This window comes from Macaca nemestrina, chromosome 9 (assembly GCF_043159975.1).
Source record: "Macaca nemestrina isolate mMacNem1 chromosome 9, mMacNem.hap1, whole genome shotgun sequence".
NCBI classification, from domain to species: domain Eukaryota; kingdom Metazoa; phylum Chordata; class Mammalia; order Primates; family Cercopithecidae; genus Macaca; species Macaca nemestrina.
Window position 1 is genome coordinate 21,234,488 of NC_092133.1, and position 27,997 is coordinate 21,262,484.

General features: G+C 39.7%; 3 protein-coding genes across 21 annotated transcripts in view; 1 reads left to right on the forward strand and 2 right to left on the reverse strand.

Annotated features, from left to right (window-relative positions):
• Positions 1-4,468, reverse strand: part of LOC105466845 (vesicle transport through interaction with t-SNAREs 1A) — a 378,345-nt gene extending 373,877 nt beyond the window's left edge. For 6 of the 12 annotated variants that reach the window (XR_978492.3, XR_011607635.1, XR_011607633.1 and 3 more), the window contains exon 1: positions 4,014-4,466. Coding sequence is in view for 7 of the 12 variants with exons in the window: in XM_011715989.3 (XP_011714291.1) it covers positions 4,014-4,107 (94 nt within the window). In the remaining 5 variants the exon portion in view is untranslated. Of the gene's footprint in view, positions 1-4,013 lie in introns of all 12 variants that reach the window. The other 6 variants (XR_011607636.1, XM_011715936.3, XM_071069148.1 and 3 more) reach the window with 4 other exon arrangements.
• Positions 4,469-4,513: 45 nt separating this feature from the next.
• Positions 4,514-26,747, forward strand: LOC105466881 (zinc finger DHHC-type palmitoyltransferase 6). 5 transcript variants are annotated; one of them, XR_011607630.1, is made up of 12 exons: positions 4,514-4,893; positions 5,861-6,340; positions 7,923-8,014; positions 9,186-9,345; positions 10,826-10,987; positions 12,998-13,051; positions 16,906-17,073; positions 18,090-18,131; positions 18,847-18,992; positions 19,082-19,128; positions 20,464-22,330; positions 25,762-26,747. XR_011607630.1 is itself a non-coding variant. In XM_011716032.2 (11 exons), the coding sequence occupies exons 2-11, from the start codon at positions 6,074-6,076 to the stop codon at positions 20,565-20,567; spliced, it is 1,242 nt and encodes a 413-aa protein (XP_011714334.1). In that variant the 5' UTR covers positions 4,514-4,775; positions 5,861-6,073; the 3' UTR covers positions 20,568-26,747. The 5 variants fall into 5 exon arrangements, 1 of the variants encoding a protein (XP_011714334.1); XR_011607629.1 differs by having other exon boundaries at positions 4,514-4,775; XR_011607631.1 differs by having other exon boundaries at positions 4,514-4,713.
• LOC105466832 (acyl-CoA synthetase long chain family member 5) overlaps positions 22,970-27,997 on the reverse strand; it is a 77,403-nt gene continuing 72,375 nt past the window's right edge. For all 4 annotated transcript variants that reach the window (XM_071069147.1, XM_024788574.2, XM_024788575.2 and 1 more), the window contains 4 exons: positions 25,874-26,017; positions 24,992-25,093; positions 24,496-24,567; positions 22,970-24,139 (listed from right to left, as the gene is read on the reverse strand). In XM_071069147.1, the coding sequence (XP_070925248.1) occupies positions 23,999-24,139; positions 24,496-24,567; positions 24,992-25,093; positions 25,874-26,017 (459 nt within the window). In that variant the 3' untranslated portion in view covers positions 22,970-23,998. The remainder of the gene's footprint in view (positions 24,140-24,495; positions 24,568-24,991; positions 25,094-25,873; positions 26,018-27,997) is intronic.

Genomic DNA, 27,997 nt, shown 5'->3' on the forward strand with positions numbered 1-27,997 from the left:
GGAAGCAAGAATTGAAGTGTAAGATTTAAGACTTCAATTAACATGACAAAGTCTGAAGATCGGGGTCCTGGCTAATCTTACCAGCTGCTGTCTTCGGCAGCAGCAGTAATATCATTAATGGCTAGTATATCATGCATTTTCTGTGTAACAACTGTGTTAGTGTGTTACATGCTTTATTTCACTGATTTTTACATTACAAGGTTGAAATTATTACTGTGTCATCCCCATTCTACAGAAGGAGGAGACAGGCCTAGAGAGGCCAAGCAATTGTCCATGACCGCACATCCAGTAAGTGGCAGAACTAGGGTTCTAAACAGATCTGATGTCATGTCTGAATCTGAATCATTTTGCTGTAATACTTTCTTGGTACAATTCTGTCACTACAGCCATAAAGTGACAGGATTCACAACAGATCATTCTCTCTCTGTGAATGGTAAAGTAGGCAACAAATTGCAAAAAGATTACCTTAAGATTCTTCAGGAAGCCTACTTCATGTAACAGAATCTTTGCACCAGAGGAAAACAGTCCCCACTTAAGAATTCACTCCCATCACTAGAGGAAAAGGAACTTCACAATAAAGTACTAACTGTATAGTTTCTGCTCATCCCTTTTCCTTACTTTCCCACAGAACCGTAATAATTAAAAAAAATTTTTCAAATATACTGCCATAAGGGTATTAAGAAAGAACTCACCCATCTCAGTTCAATTGCTAAAATTAGTTAAGATTCAAACACTTTAAGAGCAAAATCTCTTTATTGTTTAAAAAAATATCACTGAGTAATCGATTTCTTTCTTAAAAGTTTTAAATGTTCACTCTTCTGTTCTTTTTGGAAGCAACACTTTAATACATTGTAACATGCACAGCACAAAGTTCATTTCAATAGATCTACCCACTCTACTTGAATTTAAGTAAGTTATTATGTTGGGGGAATGAACTGCTTTGGCTGGAAAGTTTGCTCCAATCTTTATCCTTCTTAACTCAAGTAAATTATAGTTCACCTCCTCTGGGTCACTTTTAGCTGAACACTGCACTTGCTAATGATGCCCAGAGAGAGATTATACTTACTTGTCATCAAACTATTTTTGCCATGGTTATATATATTAATGTCTGTTAATCTACATACATACATCTGAAATTCATAACTAGATGGATATATTTTTCTTCTTTTTCTATTTATCAATTGAATACATTATAAAAGGGGCAAGCACAAGTCATTATTAAGAAGGCAACCACTGTATTTTTAAGAATTATGATTAGGCCAGGTGCGGTGGCTCACGCCTGTAATCCTAGCACTTTGGGAGGCCGAAGTGGGCAGACTGCGTGAGCCCAGGAGTTTGAGGCCAGCCTGGGCAACATGGCAAAACCCCATCTCTACAAAAAATATAAATAAATAAATCCAAAAAATATCAGCCAGGCACAGTGACTTATGCCCGTAGTCCCAGTTACTTGGGAGGCTGAGGTGGGAGTAGCCTTGAGCCAGGAGGGAGAGGTTGCAATGAGCTGAGATTGCACCATTACACTCCAGCCTGGGCGACAGAGCAAGACCCTGTCTCATAAAGAAAAAAAAAATAAAAGAATTATGATTATTCAATAATACAAGTCAGTAAGCATTTTTCCAGAGCCAGCAATGCAGTCTCCTTTCAATTGTAACGTAGCTCCTGTGTTTGGGCCTTACATAATACTACAGCTAAGGAGAGGCACAGTTTTTTTAAATCTATTTATTTGTTGAGATGGAGTTTCGCTCTTGTCGCTCAGGCTGGAGTGCAATGATGCAATCTCGGCTCATCGCAACCTCTGCCTCTCGGGTTCAAGCGATCCTCCTGCTTCAGCCTCCTGAGCAGCTGGAATTACAGGCACGCGCCAACACACCGGGCTAGTTTTGTATTTTTAGTAGAGACAAGGTTTCTCCATGTTGGTCAGGCTGGTCTCGAACTCCCGACCTCAAGTGATCTGCCCGCCTCGGCCTCCCAAAGTTTTGGGATTATAGGCATGAGCCACTCGCGCCCCACCCACAGTTTTATTTTTAAAGTACTGAAATCAAACAGTTTCCTTCTATGTGTTAAGAATTGTTACATTAAAATATAAAGGTAAGAAAAAAATTGTAACACGATCTGTTTTCTTGGAAATAGTTTTTACAATTTTGCATGCGAGGATGATTTTGTTACCTTGTAAAACAGCTTCCCAATACAAAAGCTAATAACCCAAAGAAATGTTTCTACTGCTAAAACAATTACAATTAAAAATGAGTAAAACTCTAACTGGAACCACAAGTCCTGATACTCTGAGGCTCTGGGACTCAATTCAAAGGACGTGGTCTCCAACAATAACAAAAATCAAGATGATCTCTGGCAGTGGAGAAAAGCAGAACTGAAGAGAAGAGGCGAGGTGATGTATCATGAAGAGGTGAGGCCATCAGCCACTTTCGACACAAAAATCTCTGAGGCAGCAGAGCTTGGTGGTATATACTACCTTGGTTCTCTCCTCTTGTTCCCTTACTTGGACTCATAAACCTCTTTAAGACATCATCCATCTCCTCCAGAACTAACTGGGGACTTCAGGAGATGAGTGGGTTGTAAGTTCAGAGATCCTGGCTTCAAGCAAATATCCGTATTAACAGAAAATAGGTGAGGGGAAGAAAAACAAAGAAATAAGGGGAAAAAATTACTTATAAACATGTAAGTTTTGGGGGAAGTAGGGAAAGGGAAAGAGGAATGACAACCTAAGTCCGGGAGAAATTACTGCTAGTACCAGGACAACTGGGCAAGTGAAGTGCCCACCAATCCGAAGATTAATGAGCGCATCCCCCTTTCTACACTTTACATCCTGGAGCTAGGGTAAGGACAAGCCTAGCAGCCAGATGATGGTTCAGTTTCCCTAACAAAACTAAACAAAAATGTAAAATCCTTTTCTGTGATTAACTACTCAAATCTGTAGAGAAAGATAATCCCCGAAACAACATTTTCCAAACCAAAGTTACAAAAGATCATATTTATATTCACCTGCTCATTCACTTATTTTTCTGAGCCCCTAATAAGTAAGCACCAAGCAAATCAGACCCAGCTCCCACCTTCACAAAGGTGACAGTCTAGCATAGAAAATCAGATGTGCTAAAACACAAAAGCAAACCCCAAAACAAAAACACTTCCAGATGGGAGATGTGAAATTTTTTAAGTGTGAAAAACTATCTTGTACCAACTTTGACATAAAACTGCGTTATACAATAAATCCCCAAGAAGGATGAGAAACAAGAAATGGGGATGGGGGGATATGAAAAATACTAATGCTAATACAGCAACTAACAACACCAAAGGGGCTTTAAATATGTTTTTTAAATTTAATCTACCTAACAACCCCATGACAGAAGTACAATTTCCCCCCATTTACTAAGAAGAAAAGTTGAAAGAGACTAAGCAGTCTGCTTAAGAGGCACAACTTTTATTTTATTATTTTATTTTATTTATTTATTTGAGACGGAGTTTCACTCTTGTTGCCCAGGCTGGAGTGCAATGGCGAGATCTCGGCTCACTGCAACCTCTGCCTCCCCAGTTAAGAGGCACAACTTTTAAGTGACAGAGGTGGGATTTGAATCTAGGCACCCTGATTCTTACCTCTATTTTGCCGCATATAATTATAACAATATTATTACTAACACAACAACGCCGCTGTAGATTGTAGATGCATCAACTACGTACTTTCATTCATTTTCTTTGAATACTCACATCTCTAATTAACAAACGAAAACATTAAGACTCTTAAGACGTTAAGAAACGTTTCCAGGTTATACAAGTTCCAAGGGAGTGAAGTCGGGATTCGAACTCAGATGGCTCAGATTCCGAAGGCTCTTTTCACGGCACCCCACACCCGAACTTGACTCTTTACCCTCAACCAAGGCAAGCCCTACCCCTCCGGGAAACAGCCAGCACCACCCACTCCAGCCTCGCGCCTCACAGACACACTTGTTCGGGCGGCGTTCCACCGCCCGCACCCTCGCCCAGTCGGGCAGAGCTCTCACCAGGCGGGAGTCGTGGGACCCTCGCAATCTTGCTAGTGATCTCTGCAGTGAGCACCGCGAAGTCCTGCTCGTAACCTTCGAAGTCGGACGACATGACGGCTCCGGAACGAGTGGCCCAGGCCAAAGCCTAGGTCAGGGAAACGGCCTCGAGGGGCAGCGAGGGGCGCCGCGGCTTAGGAACCCCGGGAGGTGCCCCCGAGAGCAGAACGGAGAACCGGGAACAGCTCTCAACCCAGTCGCTTCCTGGTTGTTCGTCGCGATCTCGGTTCTCCGGAAATTGGGTTGCGTGCGTGCTTTATTTTCCGCTCCGTCTTTAAGATAATTAAGTTCGCTAAGGAAAAGCGCCCCAATTAGTGGCCTCCCCAGAAAAGCGTATGAAAATATGCAGGTTCTGAGGGATCATTAGGAGAGTTTTTTTTCCCCTTCGTGTTCTGGGAATCGGCTCCGGATCCCCAAGCTACAGGTCACAGGAACTTGCTTCCGGAGGGAAGTTTGAGGCGGCGAACCCCCGGAAGTGACTGTAACGGAGACTGCGCAGGGGTCCTGAGCGGGAGAGTCGCGACGAGGGCGCTGGTCGAGAGGTATTTGGCTTGTAGCAGGTCCCGCACTCCAACCTTTCGCGGCCAGGGTTTGCTCTCTGCTTGTCCTGGACTGAGGTGCCCATGACGGAGTTATCCAAGGAGGAAGAAATCTGTTCCGGGTGAGCCCAGGCCGCCCCGGATATGCGATGGCTGAAGAGCGGACACCAGGGACCACACTGAGGTGGGAGTCAAGGCAGGGAATATAAGCAGGATTTTGGTGGTCTTTGCCCCCCCAGAGTAGGAGCCGGCCCTCCTGAATGTTGAGACCGACCTGGCTTACTAGGATATTTCTTCCTTGGGTGAGGATTTATTTCTAAGCCCTGTGCTCGATGACTCGGGCGGGAAACTGAGGCACAAGTCAACAGCGTCTGCTCTGTGGTAGTCTGTATTATCTATGTAGCTCAGATCTTCTTCCAGATCTTCGGATCCTGTCCAGGCAGAGATGCCCCTTCACAAATCTCCCCCGAGTTCGCCGTCCTGCCTTCCGTTTCCCTCGCTCCAGGAGGCACTTCCTCTTCTTTCTTCCCTGGAATCTTCTAATTCAGGTTCTTCTCCTGTACTCTTCTGGTCATAATTTCACACACATCACACACACACTCGCTGTCTCTCTTTCCTTCCTTTCCTGGCGTGCTCTCTTTGCTTTCACTCTCGCTCCTTTACTTTTGGGCCAGATTGACTGTTCTCTTGATGTTTGGGTGGCGGGATAGAGGGGAGACTGCAGGCAAATGGCATAGACCATGTCTGACTCACACTTGGCTTAATTCAAGACTTTAGAATTTCATAAAGGGAGTTCATTGACTTGCCTTCTATTCTGGTTCACCCGTTTGTGACCTTGGTCTAATCACTCAGCCTCTCTCAGCCAATTTCTATTCTGTGAAGAATTCGGAAACCGAATTAGATCAACTCTAAGGTCCTGGTTGTCAGTTCTAAAATTCTTTGTCTTCTCAAACTATTCACTAAGCGTTGGATGGTGACAGTCCCCTGAGAAGCTGAGAAGGAATAAAAACAACTATTTTGGAATCATGTATCCAGTTTGCATACCATTCAAACTTGTACCATATTTTGGATAAGTTAAAAGTAATTCTTTTTGCCATTTGACAAGATATGCATCCCAAAGTTTAGTGCACTTGTGAGATGCTGTGCTGTAGGTGTTTATTGTAGTTAACAAGTATGGTATGTAATAAACCGTTTTTTGCGGGGTTTTTTGTTTGTTTGTTTTGTTTTGTTTTGTTTTTAACTGAACTTTCCTATTTTTGTTTTCTTTAGGTTGGGTTTGAGACCAAGATACTGGATTCTCCTAGTTAAGATAAAGAGCTTTGGGTGCCTGACAGTGAAAATGGTGTAATCTGCGTAACAGTTCACAGTTTGAAGGCATGACAGTTAAAGAACACACATGGACTTGTGGCACATGGAAATGTGCACACAGAAAAAGGACATCTATAATTCTTTAAAAGTAGGAAGGCGTTCTTCCTCGCCAAAATGGGTACATTCTGTTCAGTTATCAAGTTTGAAAATCTCCAAGAATTAAAGAGACTGTGTCACTGGGGTCCCATCATAGCCCTCGGTGTTATAGCAATATGTTCTACAATGGCCATGATTGACTCAGTGTTGTGGTATTGGCCCTTACATACAACTGGAGGAAGTGTGAATTTCATCATGTTGATAAATTGGACTGTCATGATTCTTTATAATTACTTCAATGCCATGTTTGTTGGTCCGGGCTTTGTTCCTCTGAGGTGGAAACCGGTAAGAAAGATTCTGTAAGACAATGAACTTTAATGATAATCACATATTTGGTTTTTGCTGTATTTGCTAACGAATAATACCAAACACAGCCTACTGTTTGTTCTCATAGAGACTAAGTGTATTACTCTAATCACTGATCACTTAGGCTCGGAGACTTTATTTCATATCTGTTTGAACAAATTGATCCAAAATAGCATTTGCCAAAGCAATTTTATTGAATATTTGTTCTCCTTTAAAAAAAAGATGGAGGTGGGGTGGGTTCATGGTCAAAAGTTTAGGAAACATCACATGTCATACACAGTGAGGCTTGGCTGTAGGACCTTTTTTCATGTAATACTTTTAACATCCCTTAGAACTGAGAAAAATGCTTTAGAAACTGCTGGTTTAAATCATAAAGTTTTAAAATCATTGCACTGAAAATTTAGCATTGAGAAGTATAGTCCAAATCCATTTATAGTTTAAAAACTACTGGGAAGTTTATGCTTCTGAATGTCCATGTTTCCTGCTAAGGGACGTCACCTGATGTCTTGTCAGAAAGGCAGAATCTTGGGCTCCACTTCAGACCTACTGAATCAGAACCTTTATTTTAATAAAGTGTCCAGGTGATTCTTAGGTATATTAAAGTTTGGGAAACACTGGTGTATATCGTGTGCTGTGTACTATTCGGAATGAGTACAGAGAAGGGCCAGACACAATTTGAATTCTGAAAGAGCTTATAACCTAAGCAAGAAACAAACGCACTTGTGCAAATCACTAAACTATTAAGTAGAATGTGATGGGTGCTGTTGAAGTTAGAAGAATTGAGCATTTTCAGTTGGGGACCTGAGGGAGGAGTGGGTATTTCCAAAGGAGATGGGGAAGAGGGCGTGCAGGTTGAGAGAATGGTGGGGGCACGTATTCAGAAGCAATGGACAGCCCTGTGTGGCTGGGGAAAGACTATGTAGTGCAGAGACAGCTGAAACAAAGGCAGATCGTGATGGTCTGAAATACATGAGAAATTGTAGACCATGGAGAGTGTTAGGGATTTTCAGGCAGAGTCTGACACAGTCAGAGTTGGGTTATAGGAATGTCATTTTGACAATACATGGTTTGTGCTAAAGAAAAACTACAGTAAAGGAGACTAGTTAGGAAGTGATTAAAGTGATAAAAATGATTAAAATGGCTCAAGAAAGGGGTAGTGACAGGGGTAATGTCAAGGAGGGAGCAGATTTCAGTAAGAGTATCAACTCATGCTTAACTCCTCCCTCTAAAATACCTGCCAAGTTGTCAGCTGCCTTTTTCTGAACTCCTCCATCCGCTAAGAATTGGGGTAAGTAGAACCAACTATGACATTGAATTTAGATGGAGCACAGGGAAGAAACATTTAAAAGGACTTCTGCGTAATTGGGAAAGTGATGCTGCTCTTACCAGAAAATTGTTATATAAAAATATAAAATATTCTTATATATCCTCAAATAAGAGGACTGGAAGTGCAAGTTAAGATTCCCTCCTTCCCCTGTCTCCCATAAAAGAAAATCATACCTTAGGAATCATACTTGGGTTCAAGTATCTGATGCATTTTTGTTTCTGTTTTGCTGCCAAGGAAATTTCTCAGGATACCATGTATCTCCAGTATTGTAAAGTCTGCCAAGCATACAAGGCACCACGTTCACATCACTGCAGAAAGTGTAACAGGTACCTGTCTTTCTTGCTGTTCAGAGAGGATTGATCAACTAATTACTAATGTTTTCATTGTTCCTTCTACTACATTAGTGCTACTTCTATTCATTGCAAGGTTGCCATATTATAAAAAATACTGTCAAAATACTTGTATCCATAATCGCCATTTGATACTTAAATTATCCAGATAATGAATAGATTTAATTCTTCTTTGTTACAAGTGAAAAGCTTTTCTGGAAAAATACAGATTTACTTTGCCTCTTGTCCTGCGAGAACAAGGGGAAAATTATACTTTAAGTTTGTTTCCAGATATCAAGATTAATTGTGTTAGTCAGCTGCCATCTGGCCTAACTTTAGAATTGTTCTGAGTCTAAATTATAAGGGAGATCTGCTTTCCCCATGACTTATTGACAAACATTTACACTGTATACAAATCTAATAATCCAGGTGCCTGTTATCACAAATGTTTTAATATCAAAAACTTAATCAGAAGAAAACTATTAAAAATGTGAAATAATCTGTGACCTTTTTTAATGAACAGCTGTAATCACTGATTAGTAAGAAATTTAGAGAACTGTTGAAAGCAAATGAAGTTTTATTTGAGGCCAGAACATTGTCTTCTATCAACAGTAAGGAACAGATGCACGGCAAGACTTTGCTTATTATACCATATCTTATATTCTGGGGTTTGCTTGCTTAGCTCAGAGATCCACTAACTAAAGGATACTATGAGAACAGGAAGGAAGTTACATGTGTCTGTCTGAGTCCGTTAACCCCAATGGAGGTTTATAAGGGATTTGTTGAGTCTACTGTAGGTCACTTGGGTCACTGCACTTACAAGCTGGAAGAAATCCAGGAACCATGCTCATTTCTTTATAATGAGCATTAGAAAGAGACCTTTCAATGGGTCTCCTGACTTCTTTAAACAAATACTTGTAGCTGACATCTTTTCCTCAGAAGCTGTTAGAAAGCCTGCCCTTTCCTGTGCTGTTCAGAATTTAAAAGGAGTCACTGTTCATAATTGTGTAAAAGCTCATAAAGATTTTTCTTTCTGTTCCATGAAGTATAATTCTCCCATAGCTCATGGACATGCTGGATTCCTATTTGCTTGATCTTTTGAAGACCAAAGTTATTTAAAGTAGACAGGATTTTCTGCCTCATGTTTTATGTAAATTTTTCTTGTTAGATGTGTGATGAAGATGGACCATCACTGTCCTTGGATCAACAACTGTTGTGGTTACCAAAATCATGCTTCGTTCACACTGTTTCTCCTTTTAGCACCACTGGGTTGTATCCATGCTGCTTTCATTTTTGTGATGACTATGTACACACAGCTTTATAATCGGGTAAGTGAAAATGAAAATGTTTTGTTATAAAATCATCCATGCAAGATTAAATGGTAGTTATCAACACTTAAGAGTTTCATTTGGAAATATGCTTTCTGTGATTTAGTTGGGGAAATAGAACTTTGTTTTACTGATATATGGGTTCCTTTTTAGAAAGCATTAAAACTTAAATTTTGAGATGAGGAAAGATTATTTCTTCTGAAAACTTACCTTACATGCTCTAGATGAAGCTGATAAATATTTTAATACTTTATATGTAATTTGTTAGACTTCAAACTTAATAGTTATGGAAAGAATAGTGAGAAGAAAGACAACACTGGTGCTTCCTACTTCCATCCCATTCATGTGGCAAGTTGTAGTTCTTTGTTCATTTCTGATTCTAGTGCCCTGGAAGGTGGCTCATGGAGCAGATACATACCATAAAATATAAACAGATTAAACCAGCAAGAGATCAAGTTGATTTATGGGCAAGTAGTCATGAGATAAAGTTCAGGGGACACAAACAAAACTCCCTAAAGAGGCCTTGAAAGTAAACGAGAAACACACACCTGATGGGACTGCCAAACTCTAGAGTCTGTCTTTTGGGGAGGGGACAGCCCATATTTGATCTGCAAGCTTGTGATGTTTGGAAATTCTAGCCCAGAACAATCTGAAAATCTGGATTTTTATGTGAAATCTCTTGATTTTTAAATGTTGGCACCTAATTCTGAATGTTGAAACTTTATGCAGGCCAGGCAGCACACATCTGTGGCCATATTTGGCCTGCATTTTATCAGTTCTTCACCACTGTTTGTAAAACATGAGGGAAGAAACTACTGAATCCTAGGCAGCGCTTGTCACCGTGGAAGAATACTGCAGCGTAGAATAGCAAGGAGAAGAGAGAAGACATAGTTCTGGTTTAGATTAGTGTCTAATGTTGTCTATGCATGTTGGTAAGGTCTCCTTGACACTTACTGAGGAAACAACAACAAAAAGTAACATTTGAGAAAACTAAGAATGATACCCCGCACATCGGTCTGAGCTCGTTACAATATTAATTAAAAATAGCTGGCCGGAGCGGTGGCTCACGCCTGTAATCCTAGCACTTTGGGAGGCCGAGGCGGTGTGGTTCACAAGGTCAGGAGTTCGAGCAGCCTGGCCAATCTGGTGACACCATGTCTCTACTAAAACTACAAAAAATTAGCCAGGTGTGATGGTACACGCCTGTAGTCCCAGCTACTCAGGAAGCTGAGGCAAGAAAATCGCTTGAACCCGGGAGGTGGAGGTTGCAGTGAGTCAAGATCACGCCACTGCACTCCAGCCTGGGCGACAGAGTGAGACTCCGACTCAAATAAATCAATAAAATAAAAATAGCTGTGTTTGCTTTGGCCACAGGGCCATGTTGTCATCTCTTTGATCAGGTTATTTTACATGTCACAGTAGAGTCTGACCAGTTACCATAACCAAATATTTTGTGTGTGTGCTGTTGTTGCTGTGATAGCTCTCCTTTGGGTGGAACACAGTGAAGATTGACATGAGTGCAGCCCGGAGAGATCCTCTTCCAATTGTTCCATTTGGATTAGCTGCATTTGCTACCACCTTGTTTGCCTTGGGATTAGCTTTAGGAACAACCATAGCTGTTGGGATGTTGTTTTTTATCCAGGTAAGCATCTCGGTTACGTCTAGTCAAAAGTGTCCAGTTGTTGGGACTGATTGAACAGAAAGAGATAAAGACTGTATTTAAGTGTGCAGTATGAAATGGAAATTAGTTTTGCTTATTTCATTTAGGTAACTAATCTCCTGTGTATTCTTCAGATAATTTTGATTTAATTTTGCCAGAATTTCTAGGTATTGATTTAGTTTTTCAAATGTTAACTTGGAGTTAGGTAAGTTCTGGAGCACTTCAAAATTGAGAGAGCGCTTCTCACCTGTACAGTCTCTCTTGCTCTTCACCTCCACCCCAATAGAGGAGTCCGACAGATGATTAATTCATTGATTCTCAAAAAGGTTAAGTGACTTACCCAATGTCACCCATTCATATACTTGGTAAACATTAATGTTATTTTATAATAGTATCTATTTAATAATAGTAGTAATCATAATATAGCTAACATTTATTGAGCACTTATTATGTGTAAGGCACTGTTTTAGGCACTTTACATGTATTAGCTCATTTAATCTCCGTAACAGCCCTATGATAAAGATGCTATTTAATGCCTACTCTGATGAATCATTCTGCTAATTTCTGAGGCTACAAAAATGATAATGAAGAGGTAGCTGCCCTTAGGAACTGACAGTTAATATTAAACAGTTAATCCAGGGCCAAATGTCATAGATTTATGTGCAAAGTGCTATGAGAGCACAGAGGAGGACCTGGCTCTGAAGGGACCAAAAACCATTCTTTTTTTTTTTTTTTTTTTTTGAGATGGAGTCTCACTCTGTCGTCCAGGCTAGAGTCCAATGGTGCGAACTCAGCTCACTGCAACCTCCGCCTTCCGGGTTTAAGCAGTTCTCTGCCTCAGCCTCCCAAGTAGCTGGGATTACAGGCGCCTGCCACCACACCCGGTTAATCTGTATGTTTTTAGTGGAAACAGAGCTTCACCATCTTGGCCAGGCTGGTCTTGAACCCCTGACTTTGTGATCCACCTGCCTCGGCCTCCCAAAGTCCTGGGATTATAGGCGTGAACCACTGCGCCTGGCCCAAAAACCATTCTTATGACTTATTGCATTCACATAATTCTTTCATTGATTCATTGAAGGCCTACTGTGGGCCAGGTATTATCCACTAGGCCCTTGGAATAGAATGAGGACTCCTGGGCCAAGGCTTTTTCTTTTTTTTGTTGTTGTTTGTTTGTTTGTTCGTTTGTTTTGAGACGGAGCCTGACTCTGTTGGCCCAGGCTGGAGTGCAATGGCACGATCTCAGCTCATTGCAGCCTCCGCCAAGGCTGTTTCTAATATACTACACTGTCTCTCTGAAGGCACAGCCAGACTTTAAGGGAACTCTTGGTTTTAAAATAATCTGGTTTTGTTTATGCTTTATTATCGTCTACTAGCCTGGGACCAAATTCTTTGAAAAATTTCCCCCAATGCCTCTAATTTAGAATCATATTAGAAATAAACTAAGATCCTATAATATAAAAGCCTATATATGTGGAATCAGTCATACCTAGGAAAATCAAATAATAAAGACTGAATACATTCATTATTTTTAAGGCAAGTGAAATATTGAGGTTGACTGAAATGAGTCACTGTTACTTCTCATAAATAGATGAATCATAAATTTAGTTAGTTAAAAATAATGATAAAAGATTTTAATAGCAAATTGCAAGTAAGCACTGATTAAATGGATTATATCAGTGTTTTATTAATACTCGCAAAACCTTGCTCTGAAAATAGTACTTATGACATGAAGTTTGATTACCATACTAGATTCAGGTTTGATTATGGATAGGTGTAATCATTGTTTCGGAGAGGTACTGTGGTGCAGTAGTTAAGAACGAGGACTTCGGAGTCAGATGGCTGACGTGGTAATTGTGGTACTTAACCTCTGTTTTCCTTGGTATCTTTATCAATGGAATGGAGTAATAAAAGCTGTCTCAGAGAATTATGAATATGATAATCTTAAAGAAACCAAGGTCACATTATTAAATTTTACTCTCATTTAATTTCCAGATGAAAATAATTCTCAGAAACAAAACTTCTATTGAGTCATGGATTGAAGAGAAGGTAAGTTTTAATTATTTCTTCAATATTAAAAAAGTATATTAATAAAGGACTGGTAAAGTCCTCAGTATTAATAAAGTCTGTTAATAGACCGGATTAACGAAAAGTGCCTGAAAGTGAAGACATGGCTGCCAAATGGCTACCATAAGTCATTTGCATGCCACATAAAAGGTGAATATAGGAAACATTTTTATTCGTTCTATAACTCCCACAGAAATGTGCTTCTCATACACCCTGAGTGGTTGCAGAGGCCTAAGCCACACGTCAAACCATCTGTTCGTTCTCTCTTAGACTAAAAGAGAAAGCAACCCATTTGGAAAGGAGCTTCCACCCTACCAAGCTGCCATCAAGTTTTCCTCAATGTTTTAGACATTCAATGAAGCTCCTAACATTTAGCTCATCACAGACCTCACAGCCTCCAATACTTCATGCTGTCCATTGTGATTCTAGCGTGAAACACAAATCTGACTACCCTGCTCCCTGTTTAAAACCTCTCAGAGCCTCACCATTCCTGTGGCAGGGATTGAAACCCACATACCTGCAGGGTCTGGGCAGATAACGTCCATGAAGGGGAGCAAGCCTGTATACCAAAGAGTTGCCTGGCAGACCAAGCTGATTGTTGCCAGAGGGGAATATTCACAATTTCCAAATTACAAAATAGGGAGAAGAATAGCATCGTTTTATATCTTTACAAATCTCTTTAGTGTCTGACTTAAGAGAAGACAGTTGGATTCTCACTTCTGCATTCAGTCTGTTGAGATGTTTTGCTTCGATTGAAGATCCAGCCTCACACAGATAAGTAGGTAGAAAAGGATAGAGTATTTTAATAGGCCTTTTACATGATAATAGTGGATGTTCTTCCATATTACATTGAAAACCTGACAAGTGATATTTCTTATCAGTAAGATTTGTATACCTTTTTATTTTAAAACTCATCAGCCTATCTTGCTCTTTGAATGAATCTTTTACCAGTATGTGGTTTTATGTAACATCAGGCATTGGTCATTTGGGAGATACTGATTTACGGGGTTATGTAGATTTTCCAAACGTTAAACACCTTTCGTTATACAATATCCCAAAACTGCATTCACTTATGTCAATATATTAGTTTTATAAGAAAAAAATCCTTAAGTATTGGAAAGCTGTCAAGCTCACAGTGGTAGATGCAAGTTTTTTTTTTTTTTTAATTCTAATATGCATTTGAAAGCCTTATTTTTTTATCATCAACCCACACTGTCAGTCAGTTCCCTTGAAGTGACTGCCTGACTGTTCATTTTTGAGAAAATGTTCACCAAGTACTAAAGTCCAGATAACCTGAGTTTGCTAAATTACTCATTCTTTCAAGTAAAAATAGTGTTACATTAAAAAAGCTGGCTCTCCAGCTTTTGTTACCTTACAGCTTAACAACTATTTTCCTTGAGATGATAATTCTACTTGGGCACGCTTTATGTATACTTCTCATTTTGTCACACAGACTGTTAAAAGTAAAGAACATCTCCTTGAGAATTGAGATTTAATGTTTAAAAATAACTGTTACTGCTTCATCAAGGACGTTCTTACATGAAATTGCTCATAATGACTACCAACACAGTTTGGTGCCACTGCCCTGGTTTCTGCTAAGATGCCAACAGTTTTATTCACCATTGCAAATGTCAACATAACGAAAAGACAAATAACATTTCAGTGTTATTATGAAAATAGCTTGGCCTTAATGACTAGCAAGAAAAAGTCTTGAAAACTCAAACTGATCTTCAAAGCATGCTTTGAGAGCCACTGATGTACAGGTTTTAGGTGTGAGCTTCTTAGCTTCTACATAAATAAGACCTTTTATGACTTCTTTTTTTGTTTTTTGGCGACGGAGTCTCACTCTGTTGCCCAGGCTGGAGTGCAGTGGCACAATCTTGGCTCACTGCAACCTCCACCTCCTGGGTTCAAGTGATTCTCCTTCCTTAGCCTCCCAAGTAGCTGGGATTAAAAGATGTATGCCACCACGCCCAGCTAGGTTTTGTATTTTTAGTAGAGACAGGCTTTCACCATGTTGGCCAGGCTGGTCTCAAACTCCTGACCTCAAGTAATCCACCCATCTCAGCCTCCCAAAGTGCTGGGATTACAGGCATGAGCCACTGCACCCAGCCGACTTCTTTTTATCTACTTCTCCTGCCTCATTTCCTACCCTTCTCTACACTGTCTGTCACACTTGATACTAAATTACTCATAGTTTGTACATCTTATGCTGCTGTATCCTTGCACATGTTGTTCCCTCTGCCTAGAATGCTCTTCACTCTCGTTTTGCCTGATTTCTTCCTTCTCAAGACTTAGTTAAGGTATTGTTTCTCCCAAGGACCCTTCCTGGACATTCCCTAGACTTGGCTAAGTACTTTTGTTTCCTTTGTTCCCTTTTCCCATAGCATCTACCACACACCTTCGTCACCTTTTAACACACAATATTGATAGAATCCTAACTTCATGGAGTGTTTCTGTTAGGCAAAGACATGTCTTAGTCATTTTATAAATGACTCTTATATTTACCAGCTTTTCTTTGTAAATAGCCTAGATCTCTGTTCTTTGAAATTCAGTCCATTTTGAAGACTCTGAAGCTTTTGTTTATAAAAAAGAAAAAAATTATTCTTTACTTTCTGGGGAGGATGAATTTATATAATTTAGTAGATTCATATGCATTATAGTTTAATAATTATTTTAGTAAATAGTTAACTTTCATATCACTTAACAGATAATTGCAATAACATTTTCCATAAAACATTGTCCCCTGATAATCAAATATTTCAAAATATCATTTCTGATAAGCATAATAAATATATTGACATTAGATTAACATTTTTTTTATTATTTTTGCTAATGACCAAGGCTCCTTATAAACCGATGCTACATTTAGAAATTACTTCAGATGAGACTGAGTATGCTCAGTGGTATGGCCATACACTAGAAATTATTTCCGAATTGGCACTTTATTGCTGAGTAAAAAATTCAAACAAATGACCATATTAAATTTATAGGAAATTTCTAGAAATTACCAGGTACTATCTACAACAAATTTGAAGGGTTTGTACACTTATTGTTAAAATAAATAATGCATCTTTGTACCACTAGGTGTCAGTGGAACTTAAGAAATCCAAAGCCAGTTTATTTCCTTAAGTTAAAGCTAACAATTTAAATGCGTGGAATATAATTTATGCAAGCTGAATAGTTATGTACATGCATAACATGTACATATAAATGCATATATGAGTATGTATACATGTGTGATAGTATAAAAAAGAAAGAAGATCTCCTGTATATACCTGCTAGCTTTAAAAAATGTTTTTCATAAAACAACTCTCCTATTACACCTTTCCTGGCCATTCCCATGGGCATCACTGCCACCCAGGATACAACTGTTACTTTCTGATACAACTGTTACATTCTGATGCACACCGCAGAACCTTGACTAAAACAGTTCCATCCTGAATAAACCCTTACCTTTCTCCTGAATCTGTTTATCAGCATCCCTTCTATATACCTGAATTGTTTTGTATTGCTGAACAACCAGGAGCATTGAGGACTTTTTATATATGAGATAAAGTTAGCTAACTCTTTTAGTAAGCCTTTATGAGTGCTTATTCCTAAAGAAACCCTGTCAGTTATTTCCTAGGTAATCGTGTACAAGGTTGGTGTTCTGTATCAAGTTCTTCCTGTACTGTGATGAAGTTGTCTATTGCTTCCGTGTACACTAATATTACAGCGAGGAGGAATTATTTTTATGAATGCTAGAAACTTGAGAAATAAGTGTTCTCAATAATATATTACTGAAGGCCACTTAGACAGAGGCAGCGGCCATCTTATATCTTTGTTACCCACAGGCTAAAGATCGAATTCAGTATTATCAACTAGATGAAGTCTTTGTTTTTCCATATGATATGGGAAGTAGATGGAGGAACTTTAAACAGGTATTTACGTGGTCAGGGGTCCCTGAAGGAGATGGACTTGAGTGGCCAGTAAGAGAAGGCTGTCACCAGTACAGCTTAACAGTGAGTATTTTTGTTAAATAGCCCTTCCTTTTTGCCTCACCTTCTTTCCCTTAACTCCCCCTCAACTCAAGTGACATGTTGTAGTAAAATAAGTAATACGAATGTTTTCACTCTGTCAAAATGAATCTAATAATTCTAAATCTCTCCTTATATCATGTCTCTCCCTTTATTTCAGTATCTCCTTAACTCTCTATACCTGTGAGATAAAGTCCTGATCCCTTAACATAGTTTTATGAAATCTGACCAAAAATTACCTTCCAACTTACAGTATCATATGAATTCCTTATACATTCCTGTCACCCAACTTTGCCCACAATTTTTTCATCTTACGTGACCTCCACTCTATCTAAAATTATTAAGACTCGTTCCAGTCTTACCTCTTCCATAAAGTCTAACTTACCCCCGTAGACTCATCTGAATTTGGCATTTAATCACATACTACTCTATGGTAGCTCACGAAGTCCCATTTTTTCATTTAATTCTGGTATCTTATATCTGTAACATCATAAGATTCTAGGACAGAGATCATGAGTTATCTTTATTTCTCCTATTATATCTAATATAGTGCTATTTAATAGTAGCTCTGTCAAAATAAGTTATAATGATGACTTTTATTCATTCATTCAACTTCATTGTTAAATGTTCTTCATTATTCATTTGTAGTGTGTCTGCTATGTCTCTACAGAATCAGTGACTCTCAGTGTTTTCACCTGAGAAGCTTCATGAGGGCAGAGAATATACTCCCTGATCCCTGGGCCACAGTAAGCACTCTAGGAATATACACAGATGAGGACGTTAGAGAGTGAATAGCGAGAAGAAAACCTCGCTCTCAGCCCCTGGTTCTTAGCATAGGGCCTTTTTTCCATGCTGCAACAACCTGTGGCCTTTAAAATTATCAGCAACTTGAAATGCTGGAAAATTGGGGGTTTGCCGTATCACTTTGACAGTTGATGAGGAAAGGCTATTTTTCAACATTGAGACAAGAGATTTCATTTTTTTCTTTTTATTTCTTCCAGATAGAACAGTTGAAACAAAAAGCAGATAAGAGAGTCAGAAGTGTAAGTACTTCTTTTGCAGGGGTAATGTTTTTTTTCTTTTGTTAGGCTCTGTACTTCCATACAGTTTTTTTAATTGACTGACTAGAAACCAATTGTTGGCTTTTATTAAATAGTATTCCTTAATACATTTGTTGAAATTTGATGCAGTTAACTTTTGTTTTTATTTAAATAGTTGGGACTAGAGGTTGGGAGGAATTTAGTCAATTTATATTGCCAACATAGGAAAATAATTATCCTCAATACAGCTCCTTAATGTGAAACCTATCCTTACAACTGTGTTGTTGGATATGATGGCCACCAGCCATATGTGGCTGTTTTATTTAAATTTGTTAAAATTAAATAAATTTAAAAATTCAGTTTCTTATTTGAGTTTGCCACATTGTAAGTGCTCACTCAGTAGCTACATGTGTCAAGTGCTGCTGCATTGGATAGCACACATACAGAACATTTCCATCATAGCAGAATGTTCTCAGCCCTGCTCTAACTTTAATTCTTAGCTATAGGCTTGAAATGAAGAGTAAGAAAAGCCTTGAGAACTAGAAACATCAGTTGCTTCCCAGGGAAGGGGATGGGGAACTGGGAGGTTCCCCTAGAAGGGGAACTAGAAGGCTTGTCACTGGATATTTTGGATCTCCCTTTAAAATTTGAAATTCAGACTTAAAACTCAGATATCATGGGTGGATATTTAAAGGTTTCTTCTGATCACTGATGACAGGTTCGCTATAAAGTAATAGAAGATTATAGTGGTGCCTGCTGCCCTTTGAATAAAGGAATCAAAACCTTCTTCACAAGCCCCTGCACTGAAGAACCTCGAATACGGCTACAAAAAGGGGAATTCATTTTAGCCACAAGAGGTTTACGGTAAGTAATAGGAAGTACTGCATTTCTTATTCGATGACAAAATCAGTATATAGCCTAAAAAATTAACTTTAATCTTTTAAATATTTCAGATACTGGTTGTATGGAGACAAAATCCTTGATGATTCCTTTATAGAAGGTATGGAAATGGAACGACATGTTTAAAGGACAAGACTATTAGCAATAATTCCACATTTTACAAGAGTAACTTTCATAAACCAGTCATGCCTAATGCATTAGGGGAACTGCATAGAAGGGCATATGACTAAGCAACAAAAGGAACCTCCTTATATATTTCTCTATAGCTCTTGTATTTTTCAGGTCTTTTTAATGATAGCTAACATTTGAGCTCATAACTATGTGACAAGTACTTGTATAAGTGCTTCCCTTAAGGTGTAAAAGTCCCCAAAAGACCTCGGAGGTAGGCACTATCATTTACATTCTATGGAGGGAACTCTGAAGCACAGAGAGGCAACTTGCCCATAGCTATGCACTGAAAACAGATGGAGCGAGGGCTTAACGCCAAGCAATCTGACTCCACATTCTGTGCATCAAACCCCTGTACTGTTTGCTCCCCCCACTTTGAATGAGCATTTTTCTTATTATAAAAACCAGTAGATTAAAACTTTGCGTATGTTTTTTCTTTTCTTCATTTAAGTTTTATAATTGTTTCTTTTTAAAGTTAAGATTAGCTCGGGATGTTCTTTAAAAAACAGTTGGGGTTAATCATAAATTAACTTCTTATGACGGCCGTGATCTAGAAATGTATATGTTAGGCCAGGTGCGTGACTCATGCCTGTAATCCCAGGACTTTGGGAGACCAAGGCAGATGGATCACTTGAGGTCAGGAGTTCAAGACCAGCCTGGCCAACATGGTGAAACTCCATCTCTACTAAAAATATAAAAATTAGCTGGCATGGTGGCATGCGCCTGTAATCCCAGCTGCTCCGGAGGCTAAGGCAGGAGAATTGCTTGAACCCAGGAAGCGGAGGTTGCAATGAGCCGAGATTGTGCCACTGCACTCCAGCCTAGGTGACACAGCAAGACTCCATCTCAAAAAAAGAAAAAGAAATATGTATGTTAGAAAAAGTCTAAAAAGGAAATTTACAAAGACTACAAGAAGATAGTTCCCTGGAAAAGACGTAGTGTGATGGTGTGCCAAACACCTTTCCTGATCATACACATATAAGTAAACACCATACTGAGTTCCCCCCGACTCTAGTTAGGAGCTGTCTTTAACCACATTAGTCCCTATTCTGGATCATAGAATTTGGGAAATATCTGTTCCTAGCTTGTAATAAACATTTAAAAACCTTAATTTTTTTCCCCTTTAAACTGTGCTTATATTAGATAGCAAAGAGGGGAATAAAAGTCTGACTAAAAGCTTATTAATTTGAAGTAATAGGACTTACTGCTTTCAGTAATGTCACTCACCCATCAGACAATTTCACCTCAATTTCGTTTTCTCCCTCAGGTGTTTCAAGAATAAGGGGATGGTTCCCTAGAAAATGTGTGGAAAAGTGTCCCTGTGATGCTGAAACAGATCAAGCCCCAGAGGGCGAGAAGAAAAATAGATAGCTGCTGTTAAAATGAAATTATCCTTTAAGTCTGCTTAATTACTTGAAAATTGTACATATTACTAAAGAATTATGCAAAGAGCCTACTCTGGTTAAGATGTTCTTTTCCTCAAAGGTGCCCTAGTGCCATGATTTAAATATTTTTATTACCGTTTTGAAATGGAGAAGCCATTCTGCATATGCCTTTGATTTCCTGCCCCTCTTTACCACCTCTTCCTCCCCGGTAAAGGAAAAACATTTCACCCAAGTAAGTTAGCGGCAGTTTCTCTAGGATTTTCTTAGGCACTGCACACTCTGGACCTCACCTGCAGATACAGTTCCCCCCTTGCCAGGAGCATCTGCATGTGGTACTTCTCTTTTCCCTCAGTTGATATTTCTTATATGATATTCTAGATACTATAGAACTCAATTTGTCAGATTCAGTACAAGCTCAGATTTTGTTACCTGTCTTTTAATAATGCAAATTTTGTCAAATCAAATAAAGATCAATGGATGTTCTGTATAATCAGGTTTTACTTAAAGCATTTTTCTTTTTGCCAACTAAAAAGGTTCATCCTAGTTCCTTATGGAAAAACTGCTCTGCTGCCCTGTGGACAGTTGGCACCTTAAAACATGTCTTAAGACATGACACACTTGCTTCAACATATTAACCCTATTAACGGGATATTGTGGTCATAGTGATGGCAGTGGATGGCAGCAGTGGCCCAAAGGGGGTTGAGGGGGAGCCGTGATAGGCAGGAGCCAAGCATAGCTACAGCTGCCCAGTCATGGCTGCAGACCTGGGCGTCCCTGTGCTCTAGGGGGCCCAGGGGAACCCCCCCCCCACCACCACCACCAACCACCTGGCCTCTCCCTGCTCCTGGCACTCGCTCTGGAGTAAAGGTGAGGCCAAGCCCGGGTGCTGTCGGGATCTGGCCAGGTGTTCGTGAGCTCTGAGTGGTGTTGACACACCGGCGCCCTGCTGCCTAGGCCCCCTCCGGGCTTTGGGCTGCCAGCCATAGAGGGTTCCAGCTGGTAAAGCAACACCCCAAGGATCCCATGGCAGTAGTGTTCTAGACTTTACACATAGTGATACCAAACTACTCATGTACCCTTGAGTAAAAAACTGAATCTGAGTGGTAGGATCCTAGCTGGTGGACTTGAATGCTTAAGTTGGGCTTGTCTAAACGTAAGAGTAGAATCACAGAAGGAAAGAGAAAGCCTATTTCTCTGGACTTCAGAAACCTTTCCAAGGCAGGGAATGTGACGCTTTGGGGGCCAGGCTTGTAATAGTTAAGGATAAGGGAAGAGCACTTGGGAATTCGGCAGTGAACAGACAAGTAAAATATATGTAAGATGGAGTCATGTTATTGTGAAGCAAGAAGGTAGGACAGTCTTGAGTTGGCATTTGAAGCAGATGAGGGGACAAGTCATGTGCTTTGGGATATTTGCATTTTAGAGACAGCAGTAAGAACAAAAACAGGCTGGACCTGTGTCTGGCATGTTTGATACACAGGACGGTAACCGGTGAGGTTCAGCTAGAATGAGTGAGGGGAGAAAAGGAAAGGAAGTGAAGGCGAGAAGGTTAAAGTGATAATGGGAGCTAGACTTAAAAGTTAATTCCTGCCTACCCTTTTGTTTCAGATACTCAAGAATAGACATTTCTTTGGCTTTTCTGGGCTCAAAGTCTAGAAAGCCCATCCAAGAACATTCTCTTTAACTCCAGTTGGAGGGCAGAAAAGAATACTATTAATATTCAAGATTAATTAGAGTACAACAAAGATGGTAAGAGAATGGATATGACTTGGGCTCAGTTGGAGTTTTGGCTCAGCTGGTGTTTGTTTTATTCTTTACAGCTATTGGATAAGAAGGGTTGGTCTTCAGAACTTTTCTTTGGTAGTTAACCTGTTTGCAGACTAGAATCATCTGGGGATCTCTTTAACAATCCCAGTGCCCAGGCTGTATCCGGCCATTTAAGCCACAATCTCTGGAGTGGCACCCCAGGCATTAGTGTCTTTTTTTTTTTTTTTTTTTAGACAGAGTCTCGCACTTTTGCCCAGGCTGGAGTGCAGTGGTGCAATCTCAGCTCACAGCAAGCTCCGCCTCCCGGGTTCACGCCATTCTCCTGCCTCAGCCTCCTGAGTAGCTGGGACTACAGGCGCCCGCCACCACGCCCAAGTAATTTTTTTGTATTTTTAGTAGAGATGGGGTTTCACCGTGTTAGCCAGGATGGTCTTGATCCCTTGACCTCATGATCTGCCCGTCTCAGCCTCCCAAAGTGCTGGGCATTAGTGTCTTTTTAAACTTCCTAGATAATTCTATCGTGTAGCCAAGTTTAAGAACAAATACTGTACTTGATTTTTAAGGGCTCCTTGTTTAAGACTGATTTTCATCATGGTCCATGAGGCAAAAAACACCACAACATAAGTATCTGCAATAGTTTATTTTAAAGACTACATTTACAAGTAGAAGCAACGTGTGTTATCTGTGGATAAGGCAGAGCAGGAACTCCAATCCGAGGGTGGGGGAGATCAGTTGGTTCCTTCACAGAAAATAAGCCTGTTGTGTGGGCATCTTGCTTGCCTGTAGGTCTTTGTTCCCAGTTCAGGAGGTTTTTATTCAGTGCTTGCTTCATTTACTGGAAAAGTTCACTGTGCCCACGTGTCAACGCCTTCCCCACAGCTTCCAGCTCAGCAGCAAACTGTAGCGGACAGATTTACTCCCCAGTTGCTACTATAAATAACGCTTTAAAAACAGCATTCCTTTTGAACAATATGTCGTAGGCCCAATTTTTAATACTGCCAAGTTAGAGATCTAACTAGAGAGTTTAGGAAATGTTTGGTATGATTAAACTTTTCCCTTCAGTACACAATTTAATTTACACAGAAGAGCATCAGAGAAATTTATCTCATAGATATGATTGACATGACTGATAGGTTCAAACTAAAATTTTAGTGGTTTGTGGAGTGGCTAGAAAACATGAATTATAAGCAGTTTTTCAGAATTTAAAAATATCTTAGTTTGAACAGAAGATGTAAATAAGCATTGAGACTGTTGGCAAGTTATGTTTATCACAAAGCAACAAGGAAGAAGGCACAGCAGGTCCCTTTGACCCTTGAACTTGTGGTCACTTATAGTATTAAAGTTGGAAATCATGAGGAAGGATACAGAACATAAACTGAGATCTTGAAGACAGGCATGTTGATAAAAGTAGCCCTAAAGCCTTAATATTAGCAACATTGAAGATGGGAAAGACGAGATTGATTTATTTGGGGACTAAGTTTACACATTATATGTCTCTCAATATAAAACAAAAGCTATGGCTTTAGAGTTAAGTAGGCAAAAGAAAAAAAAAAAAAAAGGAGGAAAGACAAAACAAATGTAAGAATAGTTTTTAATCCATGTTCTCACAAGCAGTGCAGAGTGGGCAGGCAGGTACTTAACTACCTTATCCTAATCCTGGATGTGCTCATACAGACTGTCAATTTGGGTCCGAAAGTATTTGGAAAGCTCTCCCCGCTTTGCTTTCAATGTTGGTGTCAAGAGCCCATTTTCAATGGAAAATGGTTCTGGATGAAGAAAAACGGCTTTGACCTGGAAGATGAACACACACACATCCATGCTCATTAGTGATTTGGACTTCTCTGCAGAGCCCGCCGAGTGCTCTGTGAAAAAAGTGAGGTTGATGCAGGGAAAGGGTAAAGGTAATAGTAACACATGCCCATTCCCATAAACATAATTTGAGAAAGAAATGAGTAGGGAGAAGGCAGAATGGATAATAAACAGCAAAAAAAGGACAAATAACTACGAAAGATCATTTTATAGTTAATGGCACAAAATCTATAATCAATTCCTTAGAAATTATATATTTAAACCTCATGAGATAGAAACTTGAAACGAAACTTTCTAATATGATGAGAGGCCAGTATAACATCAGTGGTAGTACACACCTGTTCAAAGGTTTTAAGGCCACTTTCTTTCCCAATTTTCTGCAAGTCTTCTAAAATGGCTTTCCTTACAACCTAAGAATACAAAACATCGCTTAAAGCATGGCTGTTTCAAACAGAGCCTGCAGGGCTAAGCGTGAACCAACTCAGAGTGCCTGGCAAAGCCGTGCAGTATGAAAGCAGGAATATAAAACTGGGCACATTATATGCCCAATATTGAAAGAAAAACTAAGAAGAAAAGGTACATCTAAATGTTAACAGTTTTCCCTGAATAGCATTTTTACTCTTCTTTCCCAGTCTTTTCCCACAATGAACATATTATTGTAAATAGAAAAGAGAGTTTTATTTTTTAAACTCTCCATCCTATCCCCGAGTCTCATAAAACTATTCAGCCTGTTGGGGCTGCAGCCACTTGTGACAGATGCAGGAACTGGTGAGGCATCCTCTCCTCCACGATGGACCCATGGGTGTGCATAAAGCTTTCCTAGGCAAGACTTACTTGGTTTTGGCACAGTTCCTCAAAGGAGCCCTTTACCCCAAGCTTGGCTGCAAATGAGGGAAGTACATCTGGGTCAGGAACCACCACTCCTACTAAGGATGACTATGGAAAGGAAATAAAAGGTGCAAGGGCATGAGAGAAGCCATGTAGGGATTTCCCCAGTAGTTAAATAAAGCAGAATTATGTCGTCGTAATAGTTATTGCCTCAAAACCCTAAATCCAGTACTAATGTTCTTTTGTCACTATATATTTTCAATACACATGGAACTGTAATCCCATTTTCCCACTCGATATCTCATTACAAAGATGTTCTATTCAAATCTGATCCGTCAACATTAAGCTTAAAGCATCTCTGACTTGTCCAGGTCCACTCTCCCTTAACCCCCAAAAGCTACGTTTAAGCGCAGTGTGTATAAAACAGTTTGTTGTTTTGGGATAAGGAGTTCCTTAAAGCTATATTTAAGCACAGTATGTATAAAACAACAGTTTGTTGATGAAACTTTTGTTTGTTGTTTTATACATATTGCAACAGTTTGTTGTTTTATACATACTGTACTTAAACATAGCCTTAAGGAACTCCTAAAGGAATGGGAACTAAGTACAATGTGGAGCTCATTTTTTACTGAATCATTACCTTTTAGTGTAGCCATTCTAAACAATTCTACTGACTTGTGTACAACGTCCATCATAGTTTCAAAATTTTTTTAATTGAAATTGCCTTATTTGAGGTTGGAATGTAACTTTTTTTTTTTTTTTTTTTTTTTTTTTAGTTTTATAAGCTTGGATCTTCTCATTCTGAACCCAACTATACCCATTTCCTGTAGCTACAAGAACCAGCGTGGTTTGTGACTGAAATGGGCTATTGTTAAAATGATGTATTACCCGTAAGCTCTCCCCATGTACAAAAATTTGTAACACTGGTCTGCTCCTGTTGTAGATATTTTCTATCTTCTCTGGCGCAATGTATTCTCCTTGGGCAAGCTTGAAAATGTTCTTTTTACGGTCGATGATCTTCAGAGTTCCATTCTACATGAGACAGATACAAGGATCAGTATTTTTGAGCCACAGAGACGGTATCAGTGGGGAGAGTGGTGAAGTCACAGTCATCTTTCTTCTCTAAAGCTGATTTCTCCCAGAGACTTTTGAGCTGTCTTTCATTTCTCTTTCTTGGCTTTGGGGAAAGGGAAGGGAAGCATCGTGCAGCAAGAACCTGTCTTTACTGTATATCTATGTGGAGAGTCAATGCGCAGCCTCAGAGAAAGTCTCCCGGATCTGCTGGGGTTATGCAAATTGATGCCTCATCCAAGGAAGAAATTGCGCAGCTCTCAATTTCCAATCACTAATTTCCAATTAGTTCATTTTCAGAACTCTCAGCGATAGAGGTGTTGTCTTTTGTTTAGACTTTTGATTTGATATGAATAGTTCTCCCACCGCTTGACTCCCTGTTATGTTTTCCTCCTTGTTAGATCCGGGAGTAAGCTCAAAAAGCTCCACTGTGCTAATCAAGCAAGTCAATTACTGGGCTTGTTAGGACAGCAACAGGGCTGAGAGGACTCCGACCGGCCACCAAAGGTCATTTGCAGCTTCATTTCTCTGAACTAATTGGTCTGAGGAGCTTAGGTCTTTAGGGATTTGAATTGTAGAATTGGGATAAATGGCAAATACAATCCACATGCTAACACCCTAAGTAGGGCGACTAACTAAACCCACTCTGGAACTATCACAAGGCAGACTCAATAAATTAGCCATCAATTCAGCATAACGTTCATTATCTGAAAGTGATTGATAAGGTGCCACCTTCTATAACCCTGGTGTGGGGACATATCTATTGCTTACATCCTAGGCTTATTAGAGTGTTATTTAATCCTGTTACTAGACAGAAACAAATATGTTAGCAAACTACCAAACCCAAATCAATAAAATGCATCGTTAGGACCAGTGTTCTTAAAAGTTACATTGTCAAGCATTCCTTAAATCTCACTTAAATCTTAAATATTGATTGAGCAAGAAGGGAGTTTTAAATTCTAGTTACATTCCCACTTCCCCAGCACATAGTTAAGACAAAACTTTTGAGAGGGGAGATCTTTTGGAAAATCCCATCACTGCCCTTGCAATAATTTCCTTTCTTCCTATAAAAATAGCAATTACTGCTAATTATCATCAAGCTATGCTAAAAATATGTCCCTGTATCTTCCACAGAAAGGGGCTGTCAAGGTCAATGAGAGACAAACACTAGCCTCTGCAAACACTTGATTTAGAAATCCTTCTTCCTTGTTTTGATATGCCTGTGAATTAATAGGGAGGATACTTATCCCAAGACACTCATAAGAGGCAAAAGTTGTGGACCAACAGCGTTATCAAACCAAAATTTTCTGGGTTTTTGTTTTGTTTTGGTAGACACAGGGTCTTGCCATGTTGCTTAGGCTGGTCTCAAACTCCTGGCCTCAAACAATCCTCCCGCCTCAGTCTCCTAAAGTGTTAGGATTATAGGCTTGAGTCGCCACACTTGGCCTCAAACGACAACTTCTGCCTCAAGAAAAGTTAAGGGGCGGGGGAAAAAAGGACAGAATAGTACATCTCCCTACTCCTTTTCTGGAGAAGTCACCTAATTTTTCCTTGGCTGGTAGCAAATCTATTCCATTGCAGGGGACCCATGCCAACTCTTATGTCCAGGTCTACCTGATGTATTAAAGAATCCCACCTTCAGTTTGGGTCTAAAAACAGTGCTAGGATCACTGACTTACTGCTTGCTGGTGGTATATTTGATAAGGAATAAGGCAGGAAGAAAACACTTCAACTGGTCTACATCTTGGTGTCTTCGATAACAGTGTGATCAAAATACCGAAAGTAGTCTCTGGCGGTACTTCTGGTGTGGTAGCTTATACCAGTAATCCCAGAACTTTGGGAGGTCAAGGCAGGAGGATTGCTTGAGGCCAGGAATTTGAGTCCATCCTGGTCAACTCAGCGAGACCGCATCTCTATAAAATTCTAGCTTTGGCAGCTCCT